The sequence below is a fragment of the Staurois parvus genome, unplaced genomic scaffold (genome assembly GCF_062004578.1).
Source record: "Staurois parvus isolate SC_StPar_1 unplaced genomic scaffold, SC_StPar_1.0 ptg000636l, whole genome shotgun sequence".
Taxonomy (NCBI): domain Eukaryota; kingdom Metazoa; phylum Chordata; class Amphibia; order Anura; family Ranidae; genus Staurois; species Staurois parvus.
This window is the reverse complement of record NW_028318432.1, coordinates 10188793-10213819: the sequence shown is the minus strand read 5'-3', so window position 1 is coordinate 10213819 and position 25027 is coordinate 10188793. Positions and strand designations below refer to the sequence as shown.

General features: G+C 44.8%; 1 protein-coding gene and 1 pseudogene across 1 annotated transcript; one reads left to right on the top strand and one right to left on the bottom strand.

The window, feature by feature from the left end:
* The first annotated feature begins 606 nt into the window (after positions 1 to 606).
* LOC149449145 (patched domain-containing protein 3-like) lies at positions 607 to 20708 on the top strand. The gene is made up of 4 exons (XM_089693702.1): positions 607 to 1329; positions 10071 to 10192; positions 14055 to 14200; positions 18563 to 20708. Exons 1-4 carry the CDS (start codon positions 607 to 609, stop codon positions 20407 to 20409), a joined length of 2838 nt encoding a protein of 945 aa, XP_089549828.1. The 3' UTR covers positions 20410 to 20708.
* Positions 9642 to 9757, bottom strand: LOC149449146 (U2 spliceosomal RNA; annotated as a pseudogene).
* Positions 20709 to 25027: the final 4319 nt, after the last annotated feature.

Below are 25027 nucleotides of genomic sequence, written 5' to 3'. Positions count from 1 at the left end.
TAAATTCTGTTGGCCTATTGTGGGGCCTCAGGATAGGCATGTTCTTCATGACTCCCTCTGCCAGCTCCCTCATTTCCCCACATTTTTTGTAAATTAGATTGCTCCTTTCTTTGTCCCCACCTCTTCCCCAACACCACTCTTTTTATATACCCTCAAACACCACAACTCAGCCCCTTACATTATAATTTTGTTCTTGTATTTAAATATGCTTTAATTATATTGTCCATTTGACTAATACTGAGAATATGCTTTGTACAACTGATACCAGAAATCAGGTATATTTGTCTATGGTGGGTGGCAAGTTGAAAATGTTCCATTGCTCTAAGCCACTAATGCACTTCATTTATTTAAGCCATTTAAATGTCCTGACACAATGAATAATTGTATTTACTGGTGTGAAAATAATCATCTGGCTAATTAACCATCACTAACAGATGTGTACTTTAGGGGCATATCTGATATATAAAAGCAGGATTACTGAATATAAACATTAGAATATAAGAAATGCTTCTCTAGAACAGATTTAGTGATTTAAAAGGCACCAAACCTTACGTTATTATTATTATTTTTTTATGTATCATATACTTTTTTTTTAATGACCTAAAAATGAGTGGCTACCATGCAGATTGCTTAGAGAGACCACTTTCCCAGGGGTTCCGAACATTGGGAAAACTGATCGCCAAAAACCCCTGGTATTTTGTCATTACTCCCTTAATACTTTCTGTTGGATTGGGAGTTGGGTTGTGTTTTCTGGAGCAGAGGCAGATTAATAAACTTGAAGAGTTATTTACTCCAGAAGGAGGAATTGCAAAAAGTGAAAGAGATTTTATCAGATTTAATTTTCCTATAAATGACTCAGGGCAGTTTTCAGCCCAAAGACTTTACACACCAGGTACGTTTGCATCTCTTATTATTGTAAGCATGTTAGACAATATCTTAATCACAAAGGTATTCAAGGAACTTCAAAAGCTGGACATGGCTGTGAAAAACTTGACCTCAAAGTCTGGAGTTAATTTCAACCAACTGTGTGCCCAAGTCAATGGCTCCACTTGTGTTTCAGCCAACCCAGTACTCAGCTTAATGCAAAATAACACCAAAGATGTCCTGTTAACTTACCCCCAGCTACAGAATGGTGCATTTGTGGGACTGTACATTGGTGGTGTAATGTTGGATCCAGACAATATTCTGCTGAAGGCCAAGGCCCTGCGATTCCTGTACTACCTGAGAGAGGATGATGTTTCAGTTCGCCCCATCAACATAGAATGGCTTCATCACTTTATGAACTCCATCTCTCACTTGATAGAGGAATTGCAACTCAGATATGTAAAGGTATGTTCAAGTATGGCTTTAATGTATGTATGTAGATTTGCGTAATCAGAGCTTTTCTCTCAAAATTTGAGCAGCCAAAACATTGTGAAAACATGACTGTTCTTTCAAATTTTCAGGTAAAATTGTGCTACGTACATAAGTAGGCTGTGTCTTCAATGTAGCATTACGTTATTTTTTGTGTGAAACCCCTGCTCTGCTACTTATATACTGTATAACCTCTATACACAAATACCAGAAGACAGCTAACACCAATATGTGCTTCACAAGTTAAAAATCAATAATAAAGTTGGAATTTAATGATTTATGTTAGCACATGGGATTGAACATTCTTTGGATTACACTATTGAACTTTATTTTTTTTTTTAGATCTTGCATAACACATTTTATTATGTATTGTGTTTAAATGAGAGTAGCACTGCACTGGTATACATTAATATAGGAATAAAATAATTTTAGTCAAACATTTCCAGATATGCTGATCAACAGGGCAAATGCCACAGATTCCAAATATTGCTCCAGGTTGGTTCCCTCTTGCATCAAACACTGTGTGCATGTCTAGCTCGTTGGTGAAGATAAAACATTCAAATATGATCGATGTCCACATTCCAGTAAAATCGATGTTGTATTGATGTAACTTCACACAACAGGGGTACAAGTTTAAAAGTGAGGTTTCACACTGAAGAACACTTCTCTTGTTGTCCTCCTGTTGAGTGAATTTATAAAGTTACATTGATAAAGAAGATGATTTCAATGGAGTTTGGTTGTCCATTTTATTTGAATTTTGTAAGCACAGAGAAGTAAGCACTGTTAATTTGTTTACGGTCTGGAAAGCTAAAGCATATCTTTACACCTCTCTTTTCACCATCGATAGCTACATACTTGATAAGGTTGAAAAAGACATTTACTTAGTTACAAACACTTCTAAACCTACCATTGATCTAGAGGAAGGTTGCTTTAATAAGGAAGCATTCTCTTCCTGATTCCCGAAGGCTATAAAGTTAGCACCTTAGATCAACATTCTGCATTGTTAGTTCTTATAAGTAACTTTTTTACAATCATGGCCATTTATCCAATAGCTGGAAAAGAGGGAAAATTCCTGATTGTAAGCCACCATATCCAAAATAACACTTTGATGGCTTAAAAAGTACCAAAAATATTAAAAAAGTACAAATTTTTATTTGTGAAAAAATTGTTGTGACACATAGACATACAATGCAATTGTCAGGAATGGACTGGCCAGCAATAGTGGGACTCACCTGCCTTGTGAGCTGCAGTACCAGGGCTGGCCAGCGGGTGCTCCCAGCAATCAGAGACTCAACCTTGCAGCCAGTCAAACACCTGGAACTAATTATACTGGTGTATTTAAGGGACATTCAGACCTGCAGACTCGGCCTTGGTGTTGTGTTTTTCCTGGGCCCTGTATCTTGTTCCTGCATCCTGCTCCTGTTCCTGGTCCTGTCTTGTTGCTGACCCGGCTTGATTCTGACCTCTGCTGACTTCTCCTGTTCTGACCCCTGGCTTGTGACCCCGACCATTCTCTGCCTGACCCCCTGTACCTACCTGCCTGTTAGTTGCTGTACCCTGCTCGTGACCTGACTATTCTCCGCTTGCTCCCCCTGTACCTACCTGCCCAATTGATATTGACCCGGCATGCCTGACGACGCTTGCACTGTATGTACTGTTATCTGTGGGTGGTTTGGTTTGGTTTGTTTGCACTGTGTTATGTTTTAGTATTGCACTGTGTTTATGTTTGTATTGTTAGTGTTAATAAATTGTTTATAACTTATCGGAAGTCTGCGTTTCCCTGCGTCAGTCACACACCTCTGGTCATACCCGGGAGCCCTGACATTACACCAAGGCCAATCCTGACCAGAAGTGGCTGCACAGGGAAGCCATCTTGGTTTGTTGATGGGAAGGATGGATCTGGATGAGGTTGCGTATTTATATCTGCTAGTGTTTGATGACAGGGAGTATGCTTATCAAACTCTGAAGGAGTATACCCGGGATGAACTGCTAGAATGTATACGGCTCGCTCATGTTCTAGTAGATCAGGGCACAGAGTTCTCTGAGGTGCAGCCATTGATTGAGGTTTGTGCTGAGTTGGTTTCATCTGGCTCCCCCGAATGCAGGGATGAATTTTTGCCACCATTTAGTGCAGACCAGGTAGAGTCCCTGGTGTGGTTATTAGAGGATGATGTGGGTTACTTTCTGGAGCGTTATTCCACATGTTCACCACAGACACTAAGAGATTGTATAAACGCAGTGCAGTCTTTGGTCAGACAGGCTTTGTGTAAGCTCAGCTTTGTTCAACCCATACTGCAGACATGGACAGATTTGTTGCACCCAACCTCAGTCAGCTTACAAAGACCCAGTCCTGCTTCTAATCTATCTCCTCAAAGCTCTACTCCTGTATTCCCAACAGCTCCTCCAGTTACAGCCCAGTATACGTGGCTATCTACCGCATGTCAGTACCCTGTTCCCACTCGCTGCACCTATCCTGCCTTTAACCCTGTAAAGAAGCCCTCTGTAGCGACTGTTCCTTCCCCTGTTCCATCCTCCAGCTCTTCTCTGTCTCCAGCTGCACCATTCATTTGCAGACCTGCGTTTACTTGCAGTGCCCCAGTAGTTAAAACCAGAAAAAAGCGAAAATTCTTTCCAACCAATACCATCCTGCCAGTATCCAAACCGGTGAGCCTACCGTCTGAGAACCTGCCTTCCGTGGTTCAGCCTGATGCCTCTCTTCAGCCTGATGCCTCTACTCAGCCTGATGCCTGTACTCAGCCTGATGCCTGTACTCAGCCTGAAGCCTCTACTCAGCCTGAAGCCTCTACTCAGCCGGATGCCTCTACTCAGCCTGAAGCCTCTACTCAGCCTGAAGCCTCTACTCAGCCGGATGCCTCTACTCAGCCGGATGCCTCTCTTCAGCCTGAAGCCTCTACTCAGCCTGAAGCCTCTACTCAGCCTGAAGCCTCTACTCAGCCGGATGCCTCTACTCAGCCAGATGCTTCTACCCAGCATAATGAACTGATCCAGCCTGATGATCCTATTAGGCCAGTTGACTCGATGCCCGCTGTTGATCCGGTACCTGATCCGGTGCCCGCTGTCGTGCCAATTGACTCAGAGCCCGCTGTCGTACCTGGTGACTCGGTGCCCACTGCCTTGCCAGATGACGCGGTGCCCGCTGGCGAGCCAAATGACCTGATGCCTGGTGACCCAGTGCCCGCTGTCATACCTGGTGACTCGATGCCCACTGTTCCGCCAGTTGACTCAGTGCCCGCAGTCTTGCCAGACGACTCGGTGCCCGCAGTCTTGCCAGACGGCTCGGTGCCCGCAGTCTTGCCAGACGACTCGGTGCCCGCAGTCTTGCCAGACGACTCGGTGCCCGCAGTCTTGCCAGTTGACTCGATGCCCGCTGTTCCGCCAGTTGACTTGGTGCCCGCAATCTTGCCAGACGACTCGGTGCCCGCAGTCTTGCCAGACGACTCGGTGCCCGCAGTCTTGCCAGACGACTCGGTGCCCGCTGTTCCGCCAGTTGACTCGGTGCCCGCAGTCTTGCCAGATGACTCGGTGCCCGCAGTCTTGCCAGACGACTCGGTGCCCGCAGTTCCGCCAGACGACTCGGTGCCCGCAGTCTTGCCAGACAACTCGGTGCCCGCAGTCTTGCCAGACGACTCGGTGCCCGCAGTCTTGGCAGATGACTCGGTGCCCGCAGTCTTGCCAGACGACTCGGTGCCCGCCGCTCCGCCTGGGGGCCCGAGACCTGTCGCTCCGCCTGGGGGTCCGGCGCCCGCCGCTCCGCCTGGGGGTCCGGCGCCCGCCGCTCCGCCTGGGGGCCTGAGACCTGTCGCTCCGCCTGGGGGCCTGAGACCTGTCGCTCCGCCTGGGAGCCTGAGACCTGTCGCTCCGCCTGGGAGCCTGAGACCTGTCGCTCCGCCTGGGGGCCTGAGACCTGTCGCTCCGCCTGGGGGCCCGAGACCTGTCGCTCCGCCTGGGGGCCCGAGACCTGTCGCTCCGCCTGGGGGCCCGAGACCTGTCGCTCCGCCTGGGGGCCCGAGACCTTTCGCTCTGCCTGGGGGTCCGGTGCCCGCCGCTCCGCCTGGGGGCCGGAGACCTGTCGCTCCGCCTGGGGGTCCGACGCCCGCCGCTCCGCCTGGGGGCCCGAGACCTGTCGCTCCGCCTGGGGGTCCGGCGCCCGCCGCTCCGCCTGGGGGCCCGAGACCTGTCGCTCCGCCTGGGGGCCCGGCGCCCGCCGCTCCTCCTGGGGGCCTGATGCCTGTCGCCCCGCCTGGGGGCCCGATGCCTGTCGCCCCTCCTGGGGGCCCGATGCCTGTCGCCCCCCTGGGGGCCCGGCGCCCGCCGCTCCGCTTGGGGGCCCGATGCCTGTCGCCCCACCTGGGGGCCCGAGACCTGTCGCTCTGCCTGGGGGTCCGGTGCCCGCCGCTCCGCCTGGGGGCCTGAGACCTGTCGCTCCGCCTGGGGGTCCGGCGCCCGCCGCTTAGCCTGGGGGCCCGAGACCTGTCGCTCCGCCTGGGGGTCCGGCGCCCGCCGCTCCGCCTGGGGGCCCGAGACCTGTCGCTCCGCCTGGGGGCCCGGCGCCCGCCGCTCCGCCTGGGGGCCCGATGCCTGTCGCCCCACCTGGGGGCCCGATGCCTGTTGCCCCTCCTGGGGGCCCGATGCCTATCGCCCCTCCTGGGGGCCCGGCGCCCGCCGCTCCGCTTGGGGGCCCGATGCCTGTCGCCCCGCCTGGGGGCCCGATGCCTGTCACCCCTCCTGGGGGCCCGATGCCTGTCGCCCCTCCTGGGGGCCCGGCGCCCGCCACTCCGCTTGGGGGCCCAATGCCTGTCGCCCCGCCTGGGGGCCCGATGCCTGTCGCCCCTCCTGGGGGCCCGGCGCCCGCCGCTCCGCCTGGGGGCCCGATGCCTGTCGCCCCGCCGGGGGGCCCGGTGCCTGTCGCCCCGCCTGGGGGCCCGATGCCTGTCACCCCACCTGGAGGCCCGGTGCCTGCTGCTTCACCTGGTAAACCGATGTGCCTCTGCCCGGAGTCCAGCCCGATGTGCCTCTGCCCGGAGTCCAGCCCGGTGTGCCTCTGCCCGGAGTCCAGCCCGGTGTGCCTCTGCCCGGAGTCCAGCCCGGTGTGCCTCTGCCCAGTGTCCTGCCCGGTGTGCCTCTGCCCAGTGTCCTGCCCGGTGTGCCTCTGCCCGGTGTGCCTCTGCCCGGTGCGCCGCTGCCCGGAGTCCTGCCCGGTGTGCTGCTGCCCGGAGTCCTGCCCGGTGTGCCAGTCTTTGATATCCCGCCAGTTACCAAACCTGGGCGGTGGAACATTTTGCCCAGCTAGGACTGTTTGGAGCGTCCTGAGGCCGCTCCTTGAGGGGGGGGTACTGTCAGGAATGGACTGGCCAGCAATAGTGGGACTCACCTGCTGTCAAGGTCCTACCTTTTCCCTGAGGTTATGTTACTCCATGTGCTGGCGTCCATCTTGGATTCTGCTGTGCATGATGGGAATCCTTTTATGCCTTCAGGTCTCTGTGGTCCATCCCCCAGAGGGGTGTGGCTGATGACATATAAGCCTGTGGCCCGCACATGCTCTTTGCACTTGTGTCTTGTGTCTTTGTGTTGCTATTACTCTGTTCTGATTCTCGTGACTCTCCTGGTATCTGATTCGGCTTGTGACTTGACTATTCTTTGTATTCTCCCTTGATCTGACCCTCTGTTGCTGAACCCGGCTCGTGACCTGTGATTCTCGTCTGCTGTCCTGTACTGTTTTGTCCTGTTGTTGTTGACCCGGCTTGTCTGACTACTCTTTTGTCTCTTCCACCAGCTACACGCCATTGGCGGCGGCCATTACCGCAGCTGAGGTGTCGGGGGCCGCGACCTGGTTCCTGGCTGCGTCAAGTCCATCCCCACCATCAGGGGCCCTGGTGAAGGGCAGCCTGGGACTTAGACTCCGCGCCCTGAGGGACTTCGGTCTGTGGGTGGTGGTTGTCGTCAGCCAGTGCGTTACATTGTTTAGGCCTGCCTGTCCGTTCCTCAGCTCCTGCCCTGACACCTGCCTTGTGAGCTGCAGTACCAGGGCTGGCCAGCGGGTGCTCCTAGCAATCAGAGACTCAACCTTGCAGCCAGTCAAACACCTGGAACTAATTATACTGGTGTATTTAAGGGACATTCAGACCTGCAGACTCGGCCTTGGTGTTGTGTTTTTCCTGGGCCCTGTATCTTGTTCCTGCATCCTGCTCCTGTTCCTGGTCCTGTCTTGTTGCTGACCCGGCTTGATTCTGACCTCTGCTGACTTCTCCTGTTCTGACCCCTGGCTTGTGACCCCGACCATTCTCTGCCTGACCCCCTGTACCTACCTGCCTGTTAGTTGCTGTACCCTGCTCGTGACCTGACTATTCTCCGCTTGCTCCCCCTGTACCTACCTGCCCGATTGATATTGACCCGGCCTGCCTGACGACGCTTGCACTGTATGTACTGTTATCTGTGGGTGGTTTGGTTTGGTTCGTTTGCACTGTGTTATGTTTTAGTATTGCACTGCGTTTATGTTTGTATTGTTAGTGTTAATAAATTGTTTATAACTTATCGGAAGTCTGCGTTTCCCTGCGTCAGTCACACACCTCTGGTCATACCCGGGAGCCCTGACAGCAATACATCATACAGAGTCATAGTACAGCATCAAAACAAAAATATGAATTTACATGATAAGGATACCCAGTATGACTATGTTTGACTGGCCATAGAGGATATGAATTATGGTACTCTGCAGAGTTCTTCTCTCTTTTCCCTGAGGAATGTGTGGAACCACTCCGAAACGCGTTGGAACAATTAGAATAGTATCTCTGCAGTTTTTGTACATCAATGATGATACCATAATTCATATCCTCTATGGCAAGTCAAACATAGTCATACTGGGTATCCTTATCATGTAAATTCATATTCTGGTTTCGGTGCTGTACTATGACTCTGTATGATGTATTGCATTGTATGTCTATGTGTCACAACAATTTTTTCACAAATAAAAATTTGTACTTTTTTAATATTTTTGGTACTTTTTAAGCCTTCAAAGTCCCATGTCCTAGGGGGTCCCTCCTTCTTCATCTAATTTATTCATTAGCTGGACCATTTTGAAAATGTTATGGTGCTACAAAAGTAGTTGATACATAATGGATAGCAATAATTAGTGCTTCAGTTATTATCACATATATTTAATTAGAAAAGGTTTTCCCTAGAGAACTATAAAAAGACTGCTGAACCTCAATAACTGGGAAAGAAAAGCAGGGGGGGAACTTGGGGCAGATTTTACAACGTGGGGTTTGTAAAATCTCAGAATCCCATGCAGCTGTGCATGGTAGCCAATCAGATACCAACCTGAGCTTGTTAAGTTACGCTTTAGCAATAAAACCTGTAAGTTGATTGCTTTCTAAGCAGAAGTGCACGAGATTCTGAGTGAACCAGCTTTTTTTTTTTTTTTTTTTGTTCGCAAACGTGCAAACTACAACGCAAAACCCGTAAGTGATCACAAAAAATGTGCAAGTGCGAACACCACACGAAAAAGTGCACTTAGGGGTATGCTTGTCCTACCCACGAAGGGGTTGAACCGTTACCCTGATCCCCCGGGGCACGAAGCTCCTGACAGGGACAAGGTTCCCTTTTGGTCCTCCTGGCCAAAAAGGCCTGGTGGACCACCATTCCTTATGCCCAGCCGAAGCCGGACATCCAGTACTAGGTCAGGGGGTTCTCCCGGAGAGAAAACCCCCTAGGGATCAGGGGAGGAAGGAACCAAAAGGCCACACATCCTCCCCCTAGACTTCAGAGTAGGCCCGAGGACCCACACCCTCCATCCGTGGAAAAACACACACATAAGTAAAGTAAAAAGTGACAAAACGTGGGAGTGCATAATAAATAAATAGAATAGAAAATAAAAAAATAAAAAAGTGGTACCGTGCCGAATTGTGCACAGACCAGGCCCTGAGGCCCGTAGCAAAAATTGCCCTGGACTTAGCCAAAAGACCTGGTCCTTAGGGCGCTGTGCAAAAAGAGGTGAAAAACAGTGGCCATGTGTCATCTTCACACCGTGGGGTCCCACACCCAAGTGTTACTAGTGACACCCCTGAGAGCGTCTTCCCCAGGGGGCACTGAGTTTGCGGACTTTTTGCATCCCCAGCCCCTGGCCGGACCAAGGTAGATCCGTCCGAATCAGGAGGTACTGGGTCTTTCCAGCTTTCCCAGAGGAATTACTCCCAAGGCCCCAGAGCGAATCGTGGCGCTCCCTGGTTTCTGTCCCTCCGGTCCAGCCTTCTGGACCCCCATCATACCAGTGAGGGTACTATACAACAACCATCCCCGCAAAGCTAGAATGGTCAGGAGCACCCCCACTGGACACTGATAAGAACAGATACTACACTTGATCTTAGCCAAAAGGCCGAGAAGCGAGTGAAAACCAGCTTTAGTAAATAAACCCCAGTGAAGCAAACCTCAATTCATTATTGCATGTCATTAGACAAATTCTAAATAACTGTACAGTGACCTTTGCCTCCATAGACCCAGTTAGTGAGCAATGGTTGTTGTGAAGTTGTTATTACTATACCTGGGGCAAGGTAACCTTGATAAAGCTCTTACATGATTAGGTCATACAAGCTAATAAATGATCAGCAAAACGACAGGTTTGCCATATTGATGATAGTACCAACATATATTTAATATTTTCCTAATAAGATGAAAATTGGATAATATTTTGCTAATCTTAGGTTTACCACTCAACATCTATTTCTCTGCAAACGGAATTTGAAGGAAGCACAGAAACAGTGATCCCATTGTTTTCAATCACCTATGCTGTGACCATCCTCTTCTCCATTGTGTCTTGTGCCAGGTGAGAGAACGCATTCATTCCAAATTTACATCTCCAATGTAATACGTATATTTGCATAAATCTTGGTGGTAGGGAAGAATGTAGGGAATGTAAAATACTAATGCATGGGCATGATAGACCTTGGATATTTACATGATTTTTTAACAAGCAGAATGGCAGTTTTCCATTATTTACTATAAAATGACTTACCTAAACTTAGGTAAGAAAAAATGTGAAAGCCTTGCTCTCCAACATCATTTAACCAGTTGTGCTCCTGAGGATTTACCCCCCCCCCCCCCTTCCTGACCAGGCCATTATTTGTGATACGGTGCTGCATTACTTTAACTGACAATTGCGCGGTCATGCATTGCTGCACCCAAATGAAGTTTATATCCTTTTTTCCCTACAATTAGAGCTTTCTTTTGGTGGTATTTGATCACGTTTGTTTTTTATTTTTTGGGCAATAAGCAAAAAAAGACCTACAATTTTGAAAAATAAACAACAATATTTTGGACTTTTTGCTAAAAAACATGTCCAGTAAAAAAATTTAAAAAATCAAATTTCTTCATAAATTTAGGCCAAAATGTATTCTGCTACAGGTTTTTGCTAATAAAAATCCCAATACATGTAAATTAATTGGTTTAAGCAAAAGTTATAGCGTATACAAATGGCAGTATACAGTATATACTTGTTTTTTTTTTATAATACTAGTGATGGCAGAGATCAGCGACTTATAGTGGGACTGCGGGACTGCGTCGGGCATTCTGGCATTGGGGGGAACTGACTAACTGCCACTGACATCCCAATGGCACTAATGCAGTGATCAGTGCTAATAAAAAGCACTGACACTGTACTAATGACACTGGGCATGAAGAGGTTAACATCCGGGGCAATCAAAGGGTTAACTGTGTGCTGTGTTCTGTTTTACTGTGTGCTGTGTGTGTTTTCCTAGGGAAACATACTGCTGAGTACTTTTCTGCAAGTTACTGCTGGCAGGAGAGAGACCTGTGTTGCTTACACACAGGTCTCTCTCCTGTTAGTGATACTCGGCGATCGGCAGGTGCTGGCGGGAAATCTCCAGCCAGGACCCAATGATCTGCATCAGTAGCACATGCCCCCTACCCAGAAATGCAAAATCATGTAGTACTTCTGCTATAGGGCGGTCAGGAAGTGGTTACATTTTACCAAGTGGTTCTTGTGCTGAACCTCAGTTTAAAAAAAAAAAAATTATCTGTTTACATAGATTAGACCATATTTTTTTACTTCATAAAAAGATACAGAATGTAGCTTTATGATCTAAATAATGTATTAAAGAACCAGCTAGATGCAGAAGTGTTACAAAAATATGGCACGTTGCATAAAAACATGATCAAGTTTGTTCATTACATGTAAATCCCAGTAAAGTATGATTTCTTAAAGCGGAACTAAACCCATTGATTTAACAGTTTCTAAAAAGAGTTACATTCCTAGCAACTGCCGAGACTGTAACTGTTATAATTGCTTGGGCTCTCAACCAAACTGTCAAACCACCAAATGGCTGGTGTCATAACTGGGCAGTATCATGGCAGTTGAAGATCAAACAGAGGCTAAGATGGCAGCTTCCTTGGCTGAAAATGATAGGAGGTTTTAGTTCCACTTTAAAAACATATCAGTAAGAAAATCTGAAAAAAATGACATGGAGTGGGTATTATGAAATAAATTCTGTCTGTGAAAAGCCACCTTGAAAACAATATGCATTGGCACACACCAGAACACCAAACACAATAAATGAATAACTCAATTAGGCACAGATGGGGAAAAAAGAAAAACAAGTTAGTGGTTGAATAAGTGCCATATCCAATGCTCTGAAGCCTCTGTGACCAAGCCCCCTATGGGTGGGGTGAAGCGCATCTGAGAGCGTGGCCAGAGTGAAGGCTGAGGCCATTCTACTACATCCTGTTCTTCTCTGACTCCTGGGGTTCGGTTTGAGCGGCGTCCATCCTTATCTATATCGCTAAGAGTCTGGAGTTACTTGGGATGCTGCTCCCATCTTTTCTTCTTTGCTGGCGGGATGACCTTCATTTCCTGTAAGTCTTGAGTGGCGCCAGAAGCAGGGATGCTGTTAAAAACCACAAGGCCCCATACAGCTAACCTGACTGGACCCCTCTCAGAAGGAAAATTTAACAAAAAACAGTTTACTATGCTTCAGTTATGAATGAACACAGTGAGCAATCAGTGCCGATCACTCAATTGCGTTCATTCAGGAAAGGAAGGGGCTGGTTAATGTGACATGTTTATCAGAGCCTTCCCCCAATCTCCATCCTGAAGGATCCTATTGTGTGCTTGCAGCTGCCGGTGGGAAGGAGAGGAGGGCAGCCGGAATTGTGGGGGCCCAGGCAGCAGGATGAATCAGATGTGTACATGGAGGGTGATCGGCATGGTGGGTGGCAATTATTGGAACCAATCCCCTGTATGGCTCTCTCTGCAGCAGCTGAAAAACAACGGGAGGGAGAGGAGAAGAATCCAGCTTTCAGGTGCTTCAGAGAGCCATACAGGGCATCGGTTCCAGTAATTGCTCCCCCCTACCATGCCAATCACCCTCCATGCCCACATCCAATTCACCCAGATCCCTGGGAACCCTGCTGGCCTGGGCCCTGGACAGGAGGACTGGTGGTACCCTCTTATCCACAGCCCTGGCCAGAAGCATATTCATGATTCCTATGGTACCTGTTCACATATGTCCGGTGTACTGGCAGGGCAGATTCAGTGTGGATTGAAAAAGAGTCCTATCCGATTTCTGAGCAGTGAGGATCGATTCAGGTGCGAATTACAGGCTATTGACTTCTATTGGAAATGCTTCTGAATCACTCATGCCAACAGTTGTGAACAGGATTTCAGTTCGGGATCAGGTTTCAGGACAGTTTGCTCTCCTCTCCACCTCAGCAAAACCAAAAAAGCCTTGCAAACTTGCTTCCAAACTGGCCCTGAACCTGTGAACAGTACAATCCTCAGCTGTGTCACAAAAACTGGACCTGAACCAGCCCTGAACCACTGAACAAGTAGACTGCAATCCCCACTGAAACCGGACCTTGAAATCCAGAATGCACATATGTGAATTGAACTAAGACTAATTTTCTAAATTGTGTTCCTTTTTTTTTTCTTTAGTAAGTGTGCAAGAATTCAGCAATAAAACATAACTTTTTATGGCATGAAAAATATACATAATTGTTTTTATTCACAGTGCAGAAAACAAGGAGGCCACAAAGATGCATGGTCATGGGGGCATCCTAGTAAAAGTGGCCTATTTCAAAGAAATATGTACACAGTAGCAATTATTATCTATATATATATGCAGACAACAAATTGTAGTTGTTTAGTAGTTTTTTCCTTTAAAAAATTAAACTACAAAAATCTTGGAAATCCAGCTAAGGAATTGCCCAGTCACTAAATATGCAGACTACTCTACAATATCTACCTGCCTTACAACTAGCTTGTATTTCACCTTTTGTAAATACTAGTGGTTTCTAAAAGAAAGCTTGCTGTGATGTTCAAGTACCTCCAGGTTTTGGTATAGCAACCCTTTTTTTCTGTCTTTGCAATATGCTTAATTACAAAGAATGTTGATATTTGTTATCCTATCATTTACATTGTTGTTGGAATCACAGACGCAGATCCTAAGAGAGAGAGGCTACTCTAAGAGAGGCAAAGTCAAACTTATAGCACAACAACCCTCTAACTAGCACAAAAGAAGATAGGAAATGTGAAATGTAAAATTAGAGCTGTTCACATGCACTTCTATTTTAATATGTTAATTGGAGAAAGATGGTCTATAATGGTAGTAGAAGACATACGATTATCTATTGTAGACAGCATGGTCAAAATCATCCTTATATCTTTATTTCAGCTTGGACAATGTGAGAAATAAAATTTGGGTAACAACACTTGGCGTGATATCACCTGGATTAGCCATTATGGCCAGCTTTGGGCTCCTCTTACTTTGTAAAGTACCCTTTGCCAGAACAGTCACAAATGCACCATTTCTTATACTTGGTAAGTAAAATTAAACAACGAGCTGCATTTCTATAGGAAAATTATTTTTTTTAATGCTCTTGAATCCCATGATTCAAACATTGCACATTATTATTTTCCATGTAGTGGAGAAGTGAAAAAAAAAAAAACTTTGTAGGAATCAAGGGTTCAAAGCATACTGCTGTATTGGCCAATAGGCACGAAAGAGAATAAAGAGATTTTTATTAGCTTGGTGCTTCAGTTGGAACTTTGGCCCATGGAAAAATTCACCAAGCAAGCAGAAAAAAACACTTTGTCACAAAAGGCAACCTATAAAAAAATTGAACTCGAAAGTTACATGGATACTGAAAAAGTCCTTGTTTGCAGTGGTGAAAAAAGAAGCACTATTATGACTAAGGCGTCTGTAGGAGGCTGAAACACGTCAATATGTACTGATATTGATTCCTCTTTTATGTGATGGATTAAATCAAATTGCATTTTTCTTTTTTTTGAGATGCTGTGGTGCCAGATTTACACTTTTACACTGAATGCTACAGAAATGCTTGTTGGGCATTTTTTGGGTGCATATTCAGTATTCCTGTTGACTTACTTTATTAACAGCAACACAGTCAGGAGCCCGCATGGCAACAGATGTTTTTATTGATGCAACATGATGCTGGCGTTCTTTACATTTTTCTACACACATTGACGCTGACCTTCTAAATATTTAATAGATTTTTTTTTTTTCATTCACTTCGTGTTTGGGTTTAATCAGTGTTATCAATATAAATATCAATATTTATTTATTTATTTCAGGTACTTATATAGGGCAGTCAATTTACACAGCGCTTTACATATATATATTATACATTCACATCAGTCCCTAACCATCAGGGGGTGTACAATCTAAGGTCCCTAGTTTACATTCATGCATACACATACTAGGGCCAATTTAGACAGGATCCAATTCACCTACCAGCATGTCTTTGGGGTGTGGGAGGAAACCGGAGTACCCGGAGGAAACCCACGCAGGCACAGGGAGAACATGCAAACTCCAGGCAGGAGCTGCCATGTTTGGGATTTGAACCAATGACCCCAGTACTGCCAGGCAGAAGTGCTAACCACCATTTAGCCACTGTGCTGCCCCAAGTGTTTTTTGAAACTTGAAAAAGATGTGGAATTATGCCTTTATGTATGAGACCTTAGCATCAGGATTAGGACAGATAATGGGATTTCTTCCCTAATGGGTGTCTCCAATTTTTATAACATTCATGTTTAAGGTATAAATAATATAAATATGTTCAGTAAAATTTTGTTAGCTTCTGACTGTTAGTATTCCCACCTTGCTTCAGGCTGTTTTTTAGGGTTAATCCATAGTGCTCTGAAACTAACAACACTGCATTCATTTCTATAAACAGGGTTATATATACAATCAAGCAATATTAGGCCAAGGCGTGAGTGAATGTGAATGCCCATAGTATAACATTTACAATGGGTTGGCATGTTTTTCTTTTGTACTGCTGGAGATTCCAGCAGCAGAATTGAAGAGGGGTGTGAAAAGCAGGCGGATATTTGGAGAAGTCACATGACACTTTGTAACCCTAAAGTGTATGTAAAACCATAACTTTTTTTTTTGTTTTGGATAGAGTAGAGAAGGGCTAAAACAACTGACATTTTTTTTTTGGCTAAGTCCAATTAAGACTGCACTTGACTATTTGTCCCAGAAAAGCAACAAGATATGAGAGCAAATTTCTTAGTAGTGAAGGTCATTCCCTCCTTAGCAAATTGCCAATAAAAAAGGTGCTCCTATTGGATGTTTTACCCTTACATTTTGTTCTGCTGAAAACTTTAACCTCTTTACATCCTCGCTATAGCAGTTTTACAGGGCAGCATTCCTGTCCAAAATCACATGTGTATATATATACATAATTTTGCACTTCTGCCTCATGGGGGTGCACGCGCCGCTGGAGGATTGCTTCTGCTTTGAAATGTCACAGCACAAACCGATCTGCAAGTCCCTGCAGAGCGTCGGTCAGGGAGGAAGAACAAAGCTGTGTCTATGTTCACATAGGCACAGTTCTGTTGTGACGGGGAAGTCATGAATCTTGTCTCTGCAGAGCTGAGAATAAGATCCATCACTTTCCATACTAAAAGCACCACCTAGTGTTCACCAAGCACATAGCTAGGCACACACTTAACCCTTTGATAACCCTAGATGTTAACCCCTTCCCAACCAGTGTCATTAGTGCAGTGATTAGTGTATATTTTCAGCACTGGTCACTGTATTAGTGTCACTGGTTCCCACAAAGTGTCAGGCAGTGTCAGGTAGTGTTAAAATATCCACCGAAATATCGCAGTTGCTGATTGCCACCATTACTAGTATAAAATGTTTTTTTTAGAAAATTCCAGTATATGTACCATAGTTTGTAGACGCTATAACTTTTGCGCAAACTAATCAATATACAATTATTGTGATTTTTTACCAAAAATATGTAGCAGAATACATTTTGGCCTAAATTTATGAAGAAATTTGATTTTTAAATTTTTTTTATTGGATATGTTTTATAGCAGAAAATAAGAACATTTTTTTTTTCAAAATTGTCAGTCTTTTTCTGTTTATAGCGCAAACAGTAAAAACCGCAGAGGTAATCAAATACAACCAAAAGAAAGTTCTAATATACTAAAAGGGTGCAGCGCTGGTAAAAATCACAAATATAATGTATATATGCTAAATTCATATACAGATAATTAATCATCAATAAGGTGACATTGTGCAAATTCATATGCAACTAGAATCTGTGACTAATAATGCAAAAAAAATAAATAAATTTTGAGCATATCAAAAGGTGACAGTGTGGTTGAAATCACAGACGGACACATAGACGTCCACAAATTAATGAGCCTTGTATATAAATAGATTAGTAAGGTGACATTGTGCAAGCATATATGCCACTATATTATGTGGCTAATATCGTGATAGATCTATAACCAATCTAAATGAGTCCAAAATAACAATGTGAACAAGATCGCTGATGATCTTCAGGCATCCAATAACCGGAAACGTGAAAAAGGTGAGAAAATAAGGTAATGACTGCGCACTCACCAGATACGCAATCTTTATTTGTATATCATAAAAACGCATCAGACGCCCTCACATAGGTCTGGTCAGATCTGGTCATGTAGCCTCCACTGCTTCATAATCCATACTCCAATAGCATACGCTCTTCAATCATGATGAGCTCCCACAGGGGCTCTAAAAACAGTGGAAGCCAATAGTGTAGTATGTCAAGGATATTTATTCCAAAGTTCAGGCAGATGGGTATAAAAGAGTAATACTGACCAAATCAGGATGGCCGCCGGGACTCCTCGTGGTGCCGGCGGTGTAGCGTCAATCAGCTGTAGCTATACCCTAAAAAGCTCTATTTGTGGTAAAAAAAGGACATACATTTTTTTTGGGTGCAGTGTTGCATGACCACACAATTGTCAGTTAAAATAATGCAGCGCCGTATTGCAAAATATGGCCTGGTCAGGAAGGAGGGTAAATCTTCTGGAGTGCAAGTGGTTAAAATTAAAGTGGCGTGCCACCCCAAAGGGGAAGCTCTGCTTGCCTGCCTCCTCTCCCCCCCTCCTTCCTCTTGCACATGTGACACCTTTGGGGGGGGAGGAGGGAGAGGGTACCTGGTTTTGACAGGTACCCGCTCCCACTTCCGGCTCAGTTTCTCGTGGTGAACTGACCTGGAAGTTTGGGACCCCCTTTCTTCCCCTGCAGCCTTCTGGGACACTTCACAGGTCCCAGAATACTGCGACCCATTCACAAAGTGCATCGTGCTTTGTTTCCCTTCGTCAAGATGGCAGCGCCAGCATCCAAAAGCCGAATAAAGAATCAGCTTGGTTAAGGACACCAATGGATGCCTGGACAGGTAAGTGTCCTGATATTAAAAGTAAACAGCTAAAGTATTTGTAGCTGCTCTTTAATCCTCTTTCAGGATTTTTCCACACTTTCTGTCTCAATGACAATATTCAAAAGGACAAATCAAGGGGCAAATCTCCACAGCAGGGACACAGACACCCCCAAACACTTGACAAAGAATCTAACCCTTTCTCGCTCTCAAAATAAGATTTGGCTGAAGTTAGGCTTTTCTTTCAATGTAGGATGTTTTCTGTTGCACTGCAAGAGCAGTATTCAAATTGCTGACTCCTATAGCATATAGTGACTTTAATCCTCATTATAACAATGATGTGATGTGATTAGTGGCAAAAGAAGTGCAGCCATAAAAGAGCTGAGTTGACTTTTCCCGATGACAAGATGAAATCTAAATATGGTACCATATTCCTCTATTTGCAGTATATTTTGTACAAGCAGTGTCTGACATTGTTCATTTTGTTGTTGCTTTTTTTTTTCAGGAGTTGGAGTAGACAACATGTTCATTATAATCTCCTACTGGAAGCAAACTAAAGTGACAAGTACCCTAGAAGAACGAATGGCTGATACCTATCAAGAAGCAGCTGTGTCCATCACCATTACCACTCTAACTGATGTGCTTGCATTCTACATAGGAATAATGACCCATTTCCCATCCGTTCAATCATTCTGTATCTACACAGGGACTGCTCTGGTTTTCTGTTACATTTACTGCATAACATTCTTTGGAGCAATACTGGCTTTGAATGGAATCCATGAAAAAAACAACAGACATTGGTTAGTTTGTATGAAAGTAAGAGACAAGAGGGATAGTAAACAGAGCTGGTTGTTCAATACATGTTGTGTTGGAGGAGCCCTGGACTCCTCACAGGAGAAAGAGACTGAGCATCCTATCACAATCTTCTTTTATAAATACTATGGTCCATTCCTCACCAAGCCTTGGGCTAAGGTATTGGTACTCATTTTATATCTGCTATATCTCTCTGCTAGCATTTATGGTTGTATTCAGACAAAAGATGGAATTGATATTCGAGATTTGGCCAAAGCCAACTCTTCTTTGACTCACTTCTATGATACAGAAGCATTATATTTTTCAGAGTATGGCCCTAGGATTATGGTGGTGGTGACCAGTGAAGCTAATTATTGGGAAATAAAGACTCAGGAGGTAATTGAAACTTGCATGCAGAGCTTAGAAAAGAGTCATTATATAGCCAAGGAATATTCCACATCCTGGATGAGAGCCTATGTAGAAATGTCTAAGAGTGCAAATCTGAACATCAGCACTAAGGAAAATTTCTTGAAGAACCTAGATAAAATGTTTGAAAATGTTTCCGATTTCAGGCAGGATATCAAAATAGAAGGGCATGAAATTAAGGCCTCCAGATTTTTTATCCAGGCTGTTAATGTAATCAATATCAACAATGCCAAAGATATGTTAACCCACTTACGAGACACCACAAATAATTGCACCTTTAATACAATTGTTTACCATCCATTATTCATTTACCTGGATCAATATGTTGTAATAATTCAAAACACAATCCAGAATATCATAGTGGCTACTGTTGTCATGCTTGTAATTTCAGTTTTGTTTATTCCAGATCCCCTGTGCTCCCTATGGGTGACCTTCGATATTGCATCAATCATTGCTGGTGTCACAGGGTTTATGGCTTTCTGGAAAGTTAACCTAGATTCCATATCAATGATCAATTTGGTCATTTGCATCGGGTTCTCTGTAGATTTTTCAGCACATATCATGTATGCATGTGTCGCTAATCGAAAGAGAAGTGTCAATGAGAGGATGATTGATGCACTGCACGTGCTTGGTTACCCCATAGTACAGGGAGCACTGTCCACAATCCTAGGGATTGCTGCTCTTTCTGCTGCAGAAAGTTACATTTTTAGGACCTTTTTTAAGATTATGTTACTCGTCCTTGCATTTGGAGCCCTTCATGGCCTTGTATTCATCCCTGTGTTCCTAATAACAGTTGGAGATTGCCGAACCCAGTGTAGTAATGATGTACAGCCTGAAGAGCATGGGGACAAAGATGCAAATGATTTCCCTGCAATGATATACAGAATGCACCCATTGACTTTTGAGAGCCAAGTAAGGAAGGCCGAATTTAGTCTGCCAGGCTACACCAGTACCACACCAACTGTACAGGACTGTGAAAACCTGACCAAGGAATGCTATTGTATGAGTTGGCAAGGAAGCATTTACTCCATATTACACTCACAGGATAGACAGATAGACAAAGACAATACTAAAAGAATAGTGGATTACAGAAACAAAATACTGCAAGTTTACATGGAGCACAAAAATGATTAGGACTACCAACAGTTTCTCATGGTAGGGGGCCATGATCTGTAGTATAGGCCACATTGGTTCACATCATAGGAGGCATGACTTGTGCTTCGGGCAGCATACCATAAGTTTTTTTGGAGATAATGCTGTGCAATATGAAAGTGCTGTATACTGTATGTGAGCAAATATATAAAAAAACAATAAATAGAATATTTCCTTCTTCCAGAAATAAATAATTTTTTCATATCAAAATTGTACATATTATGAAACTGTACTTACTGTAACAAAATTAGAAACTGAACATAAAACAAAAATATAAACTATGTCTGGGCTAAACCTTTATTATATTAATTAATACTCTGCTTGAAAGTGGTTGTAAAGGATCAAGGTTTTTTATCTTCATGCATTCTATGCATGAAGGTAAAAAAACCTCTGTGTAGCAGCTCCCCCAGCCCCCCTAATACTCACCTAAGCCCCTCTCGATCCAGCAATGTGCACTGGAGTCTCAGCAATACCAGGACTCCCTCTTCTCATTGGCTCCCGCTGCTGTCAACCACAGTCAGTGAGACAATGAGAAAAGAGAGAAGGTGAGGCCAAGTCATGGCTCCATGTGTAAATGCACATATGGATCAGCGGGTGCCCCCATAGCAAGCCGCTTGCTGTGGGGGCAACCAACAGGAGGGAGGAGCCAGGAGCACCTGCGGGGGACCCATGAAGAGGAAGATCCAGGCTGCTCTGTGCAAAACTACTGCAGAGAGCTGGTAAGTATGATATGTTTGTTATTTATAAAAAAAAATAAGCCTGTAATATCACCTATTCAGAGCTCGGAGCTTGAGGTGGATGCAGATGCCAATATAAATGCCTCCTGCACACAGTACAGGTGCCGGATGACCCTATCTGCATAAGGTATTAATCAAAGGCAAAAGTATGGTATATGAAAGTATAAAAAAAAGACAAGACATTAATTGATTTGCGGTTCCCTTCCAATAATGGATGTCAGTAAATGTTTAAACCTACTCAATAAATTGTGAATATAGACGAAAGGTTTTTCTGGTAATTCCCTTAAAGCATATCTAACCCCAAAAACAAACATTTTAGATGTTGCAGCTTACCAGTCCTTAGATGTGATGGCTTATTTTTTTTGTTTTTATTTTATTTTTCACCTGGCGATTCTACCAATAGCACACTGTCCTAGTATAACAACATTCATTCACCCTACTGCATCGGGACAACAGAAACAGGAAAGGACTACTGGAACCTCCCCTTGTACTCTTGTCCTCTATATTATGGACATGGATAGGCATGTAGTTCTCAGAACAAATAACAGATAATGATGCAGTGGGGGCACAAAGCACAGAAAGTTATCGGCTGGCAAGATTTCTGGCAAAACCAAAAGGTATTTTTTGCACTTATTGAACAGATGTAACAAAATGTGTTAATTGTATATTTAACTGACCAAAAAGGGAGCAAAAAACACAAGTTAATTGTTAAGGTTTACATACCATTTAAAGATGACGATGTCAGTTGCACACCATACAGATTATGTCCTTTATTTTTTTAAGGGTTCTGAATAATTAAGAGGGAAGGTGTAAGCCGTTAGTCAACTATACATAGATTCCTTATCAGCAAACCTTTTTAAATACCAAGGTATATATCTTTTATTGAGGCATCAGAGAAAAGTTATCACCAACCAACCAGGTTTCAGAACCTTTTAGGGTCACTTTCTTTTACAAGGTCCATTAAGTAAGAAGCCTTGCGAGGTCTTGAAATGGTTAGTGATAACTCGTCTCTCAGGGTGTGCTGGCTCTTTACATTAATTCCCTTTTACAGAAAAATATACATCCATGGGGGGAGTATGGGGGGAGTATGGCCTTGTAATAGTGACACGAATAACTACTACTAGCAAGCTCTGCACTTCTTCACTGCTTCTTCTGACTTAAGAACTTCTACAGAGCCCTGCCACCAAGCCTAAATATAGGAAACAATCTGATATTGACCCACGGCCTTGAGGATCAGTCCTAAACCAATACTTTGAATCCCAACCTTTCTCTCAGCAGCCACTTCCTTCAAAGCACAAAAATCATTGGGCTACATGAGTCTTTGGATCTCTACTCCACTGGGAGGATAACCACTCATTCAACACACCAGGTTGCAATCCAGAGCCAGCAGCCAACTGAAACATGGACTCCAGATTCTCCACTCTATGCCCCGCAAACCCTCCATGTTCCCCTGCTATGGCCAGAAAACACTCTTGCTGCTGACTTCTCTCACTCACTATCAACAGCAGAGACATACTGGATTCTACATTCCTTACCACTGTCAATCACGTCATCCAGTGATCTAGATCTACACCAATCATGATGCCTGCCAAAGCAAAAAAAAACCTTGCAACCCACTAACATGTCTGGTCTCACCACTCCCAATGAATGAGAGGTCCAACGGAAGACATCTATACAGTATAGAGTTATTGATGTCACTATGGTACCAGTAGTTCATCCCTATTCATTGTATGTTAATGAAGAGAAATCCAACCAGTACCTCTGTTGACAAACATCTAAAAGGCAAGAAATATAAAAGAAAAAAATTAGATATGCTGTGTAAGTGGCAAAACATAACATAAAGTGGGTTTTTTTTTCAAGCTTGACTACAAAAGTGTAAATACATGTTTAAAAAAATTTAAATGATTTGAAGCCAATCAGTCCACTGTAAGGGAAATAATTCACAAGTAAATAGATTTCAGACAACTGCTAATTTCTACAGGACTGGCCAGCCCAGCAAATTCAGCCAAAGATCTGACCATTTGATGCTTATGGACATCTCCAAAAACCCCAAAATATTTACAGTTAACTCCTGCAACAGTTGATGTCTAGGTGCATGCATCTACAATAGGAAAGAGATTGCACCAACTTAACCTGTATGGAAGGCCAGTTAAAGTGGTTGTAAACCTCTGAAATGAAAAATAAACAAATCATATCCCTCTATAGCTGGGGTCAGCAACTCGTTGATCATGATCAACCCGTCGATCACGGCCAGGTGACAGGTAGATCACCTCTCTGCATTGCTGACCCTAGGCTAAACTGCTCCTCCCCAGTGGTGTACTGGGCACACCAGGGTGAGTAGTCGGGAGTAGCAGGGGAGGAGTTTACCAGGTGGCGAATCATGAAAGGAGAGAGCCAGGCAGGGGGAGCAGGAGAGGAGAGAGAAGGTGGGCAGAGCAGGAGAGGAGAGAGCCAGTAGGCAGAACAGGTGAGGAGGGAGCTGAGCAGGCAAAGCAGTGAAGGAGAGAGCCGGGTGGGCCAACCAGTGGAGGAGACTTGCTCTGGCATTGAGCTCCTCTCTTCTTGAAGCAGCAGGTGTAGGCTCACTGGGGCTGTTGCGGCTGCCGAAGTTTCTTTAGAGCTGTGTAACACAAAGAAAGAACACAAAATCCTACAGTTCTGTACCCTGGGGATGAGAGGGAAGGGGTGAGGGGGTTTTCTGTATTGAGGCACCTGAACTGGTAAGGGGGTCTGTATAGGGTGGGGGGGAGGGCTGTGCTAGGGGGGTCTTTGCTGGATAGGGAGTCTGTACTAAGGAAATAGGCTGGAAGGGAGAATAAGAGATGTTAGGGGAGATCTCTATGATAAGGAATATGGGTGGGGAGTGAATTCCACTGAGCAGAGGGGGCCACTCTCCTTTAGCTGCAGAAGCAGCGTGCCTGGTGTGTACACACACTGTGGTCATGATGCTTTGGTTCATGGCCACGGAAGGAATTATAAGTCTTTACTTATATTACTGGGAGGGCTTGCTAGTAAATTTATTTTTCTATAAATAAAACGGCATACCCCAGAGATCTTTGATCTCCTCCATGTTGTTCAGGTGGATCTCCACCTCTTAAAGGGTTCCTAACCCTGGTCTATAGTGTGATTTTGGTGTGATCTATCATTCCTCTGCTATTTGCATGTGTCACTTCTAATGTTCTATGCCCACACCAGACAAAGCCAGTCCCACCCCCTAGCACACAGCAGGCAATTGACAGCTTCGGGTATTCATGTTTTCCTATGAGACTGTAGAGGGGTGTGTGTCCATTCATTCCATTCAGGCCCAAATTAAACTCAACTCTGCTGTGCAGTATGTGACATCATATGCCGCTTTCTGGAGCTGAGAAATGCTGTGTAAATTCTTTACTTTGATCAGATGTAGAGAAGAGAGGGCTGCAAATCCTCCAGGTTTTATACAGGATTTAAATATCCCCAACAGTTTGTGCAGTGCTTTACAATATAAAGGGAGACAGTACAATTATAGTACCTTTCAGTACAGAAGGAATAGGAGGGTCCTGCTCAAGGAGCTTACAATCTAAAGGAAGGGGGAGGTGGTACAAAAGGTGACAGCTGCAGGGGATGACCTAATGGAGGGGACTCAAGTACAGTTCTTATTCCATGCATAAGTAAGTTTTCAAAGAATGCCTAAAGGCAGACAGGTTGGGGGCTAACTGGACATACTGGGGTAGGGAGTTCCAGAGGATGGGAGAGGCTCTGGAGACCTGGAGGCTAGCGTGGGAGGAGGTGGCGAGGGAGCTAGAGAGCAAGATGTCTTTGGAGGAGCAGAGCGGATGATTTGGACAATATCTGCGGATGAGGTCGGTGATGTACCTAGGGGCAGT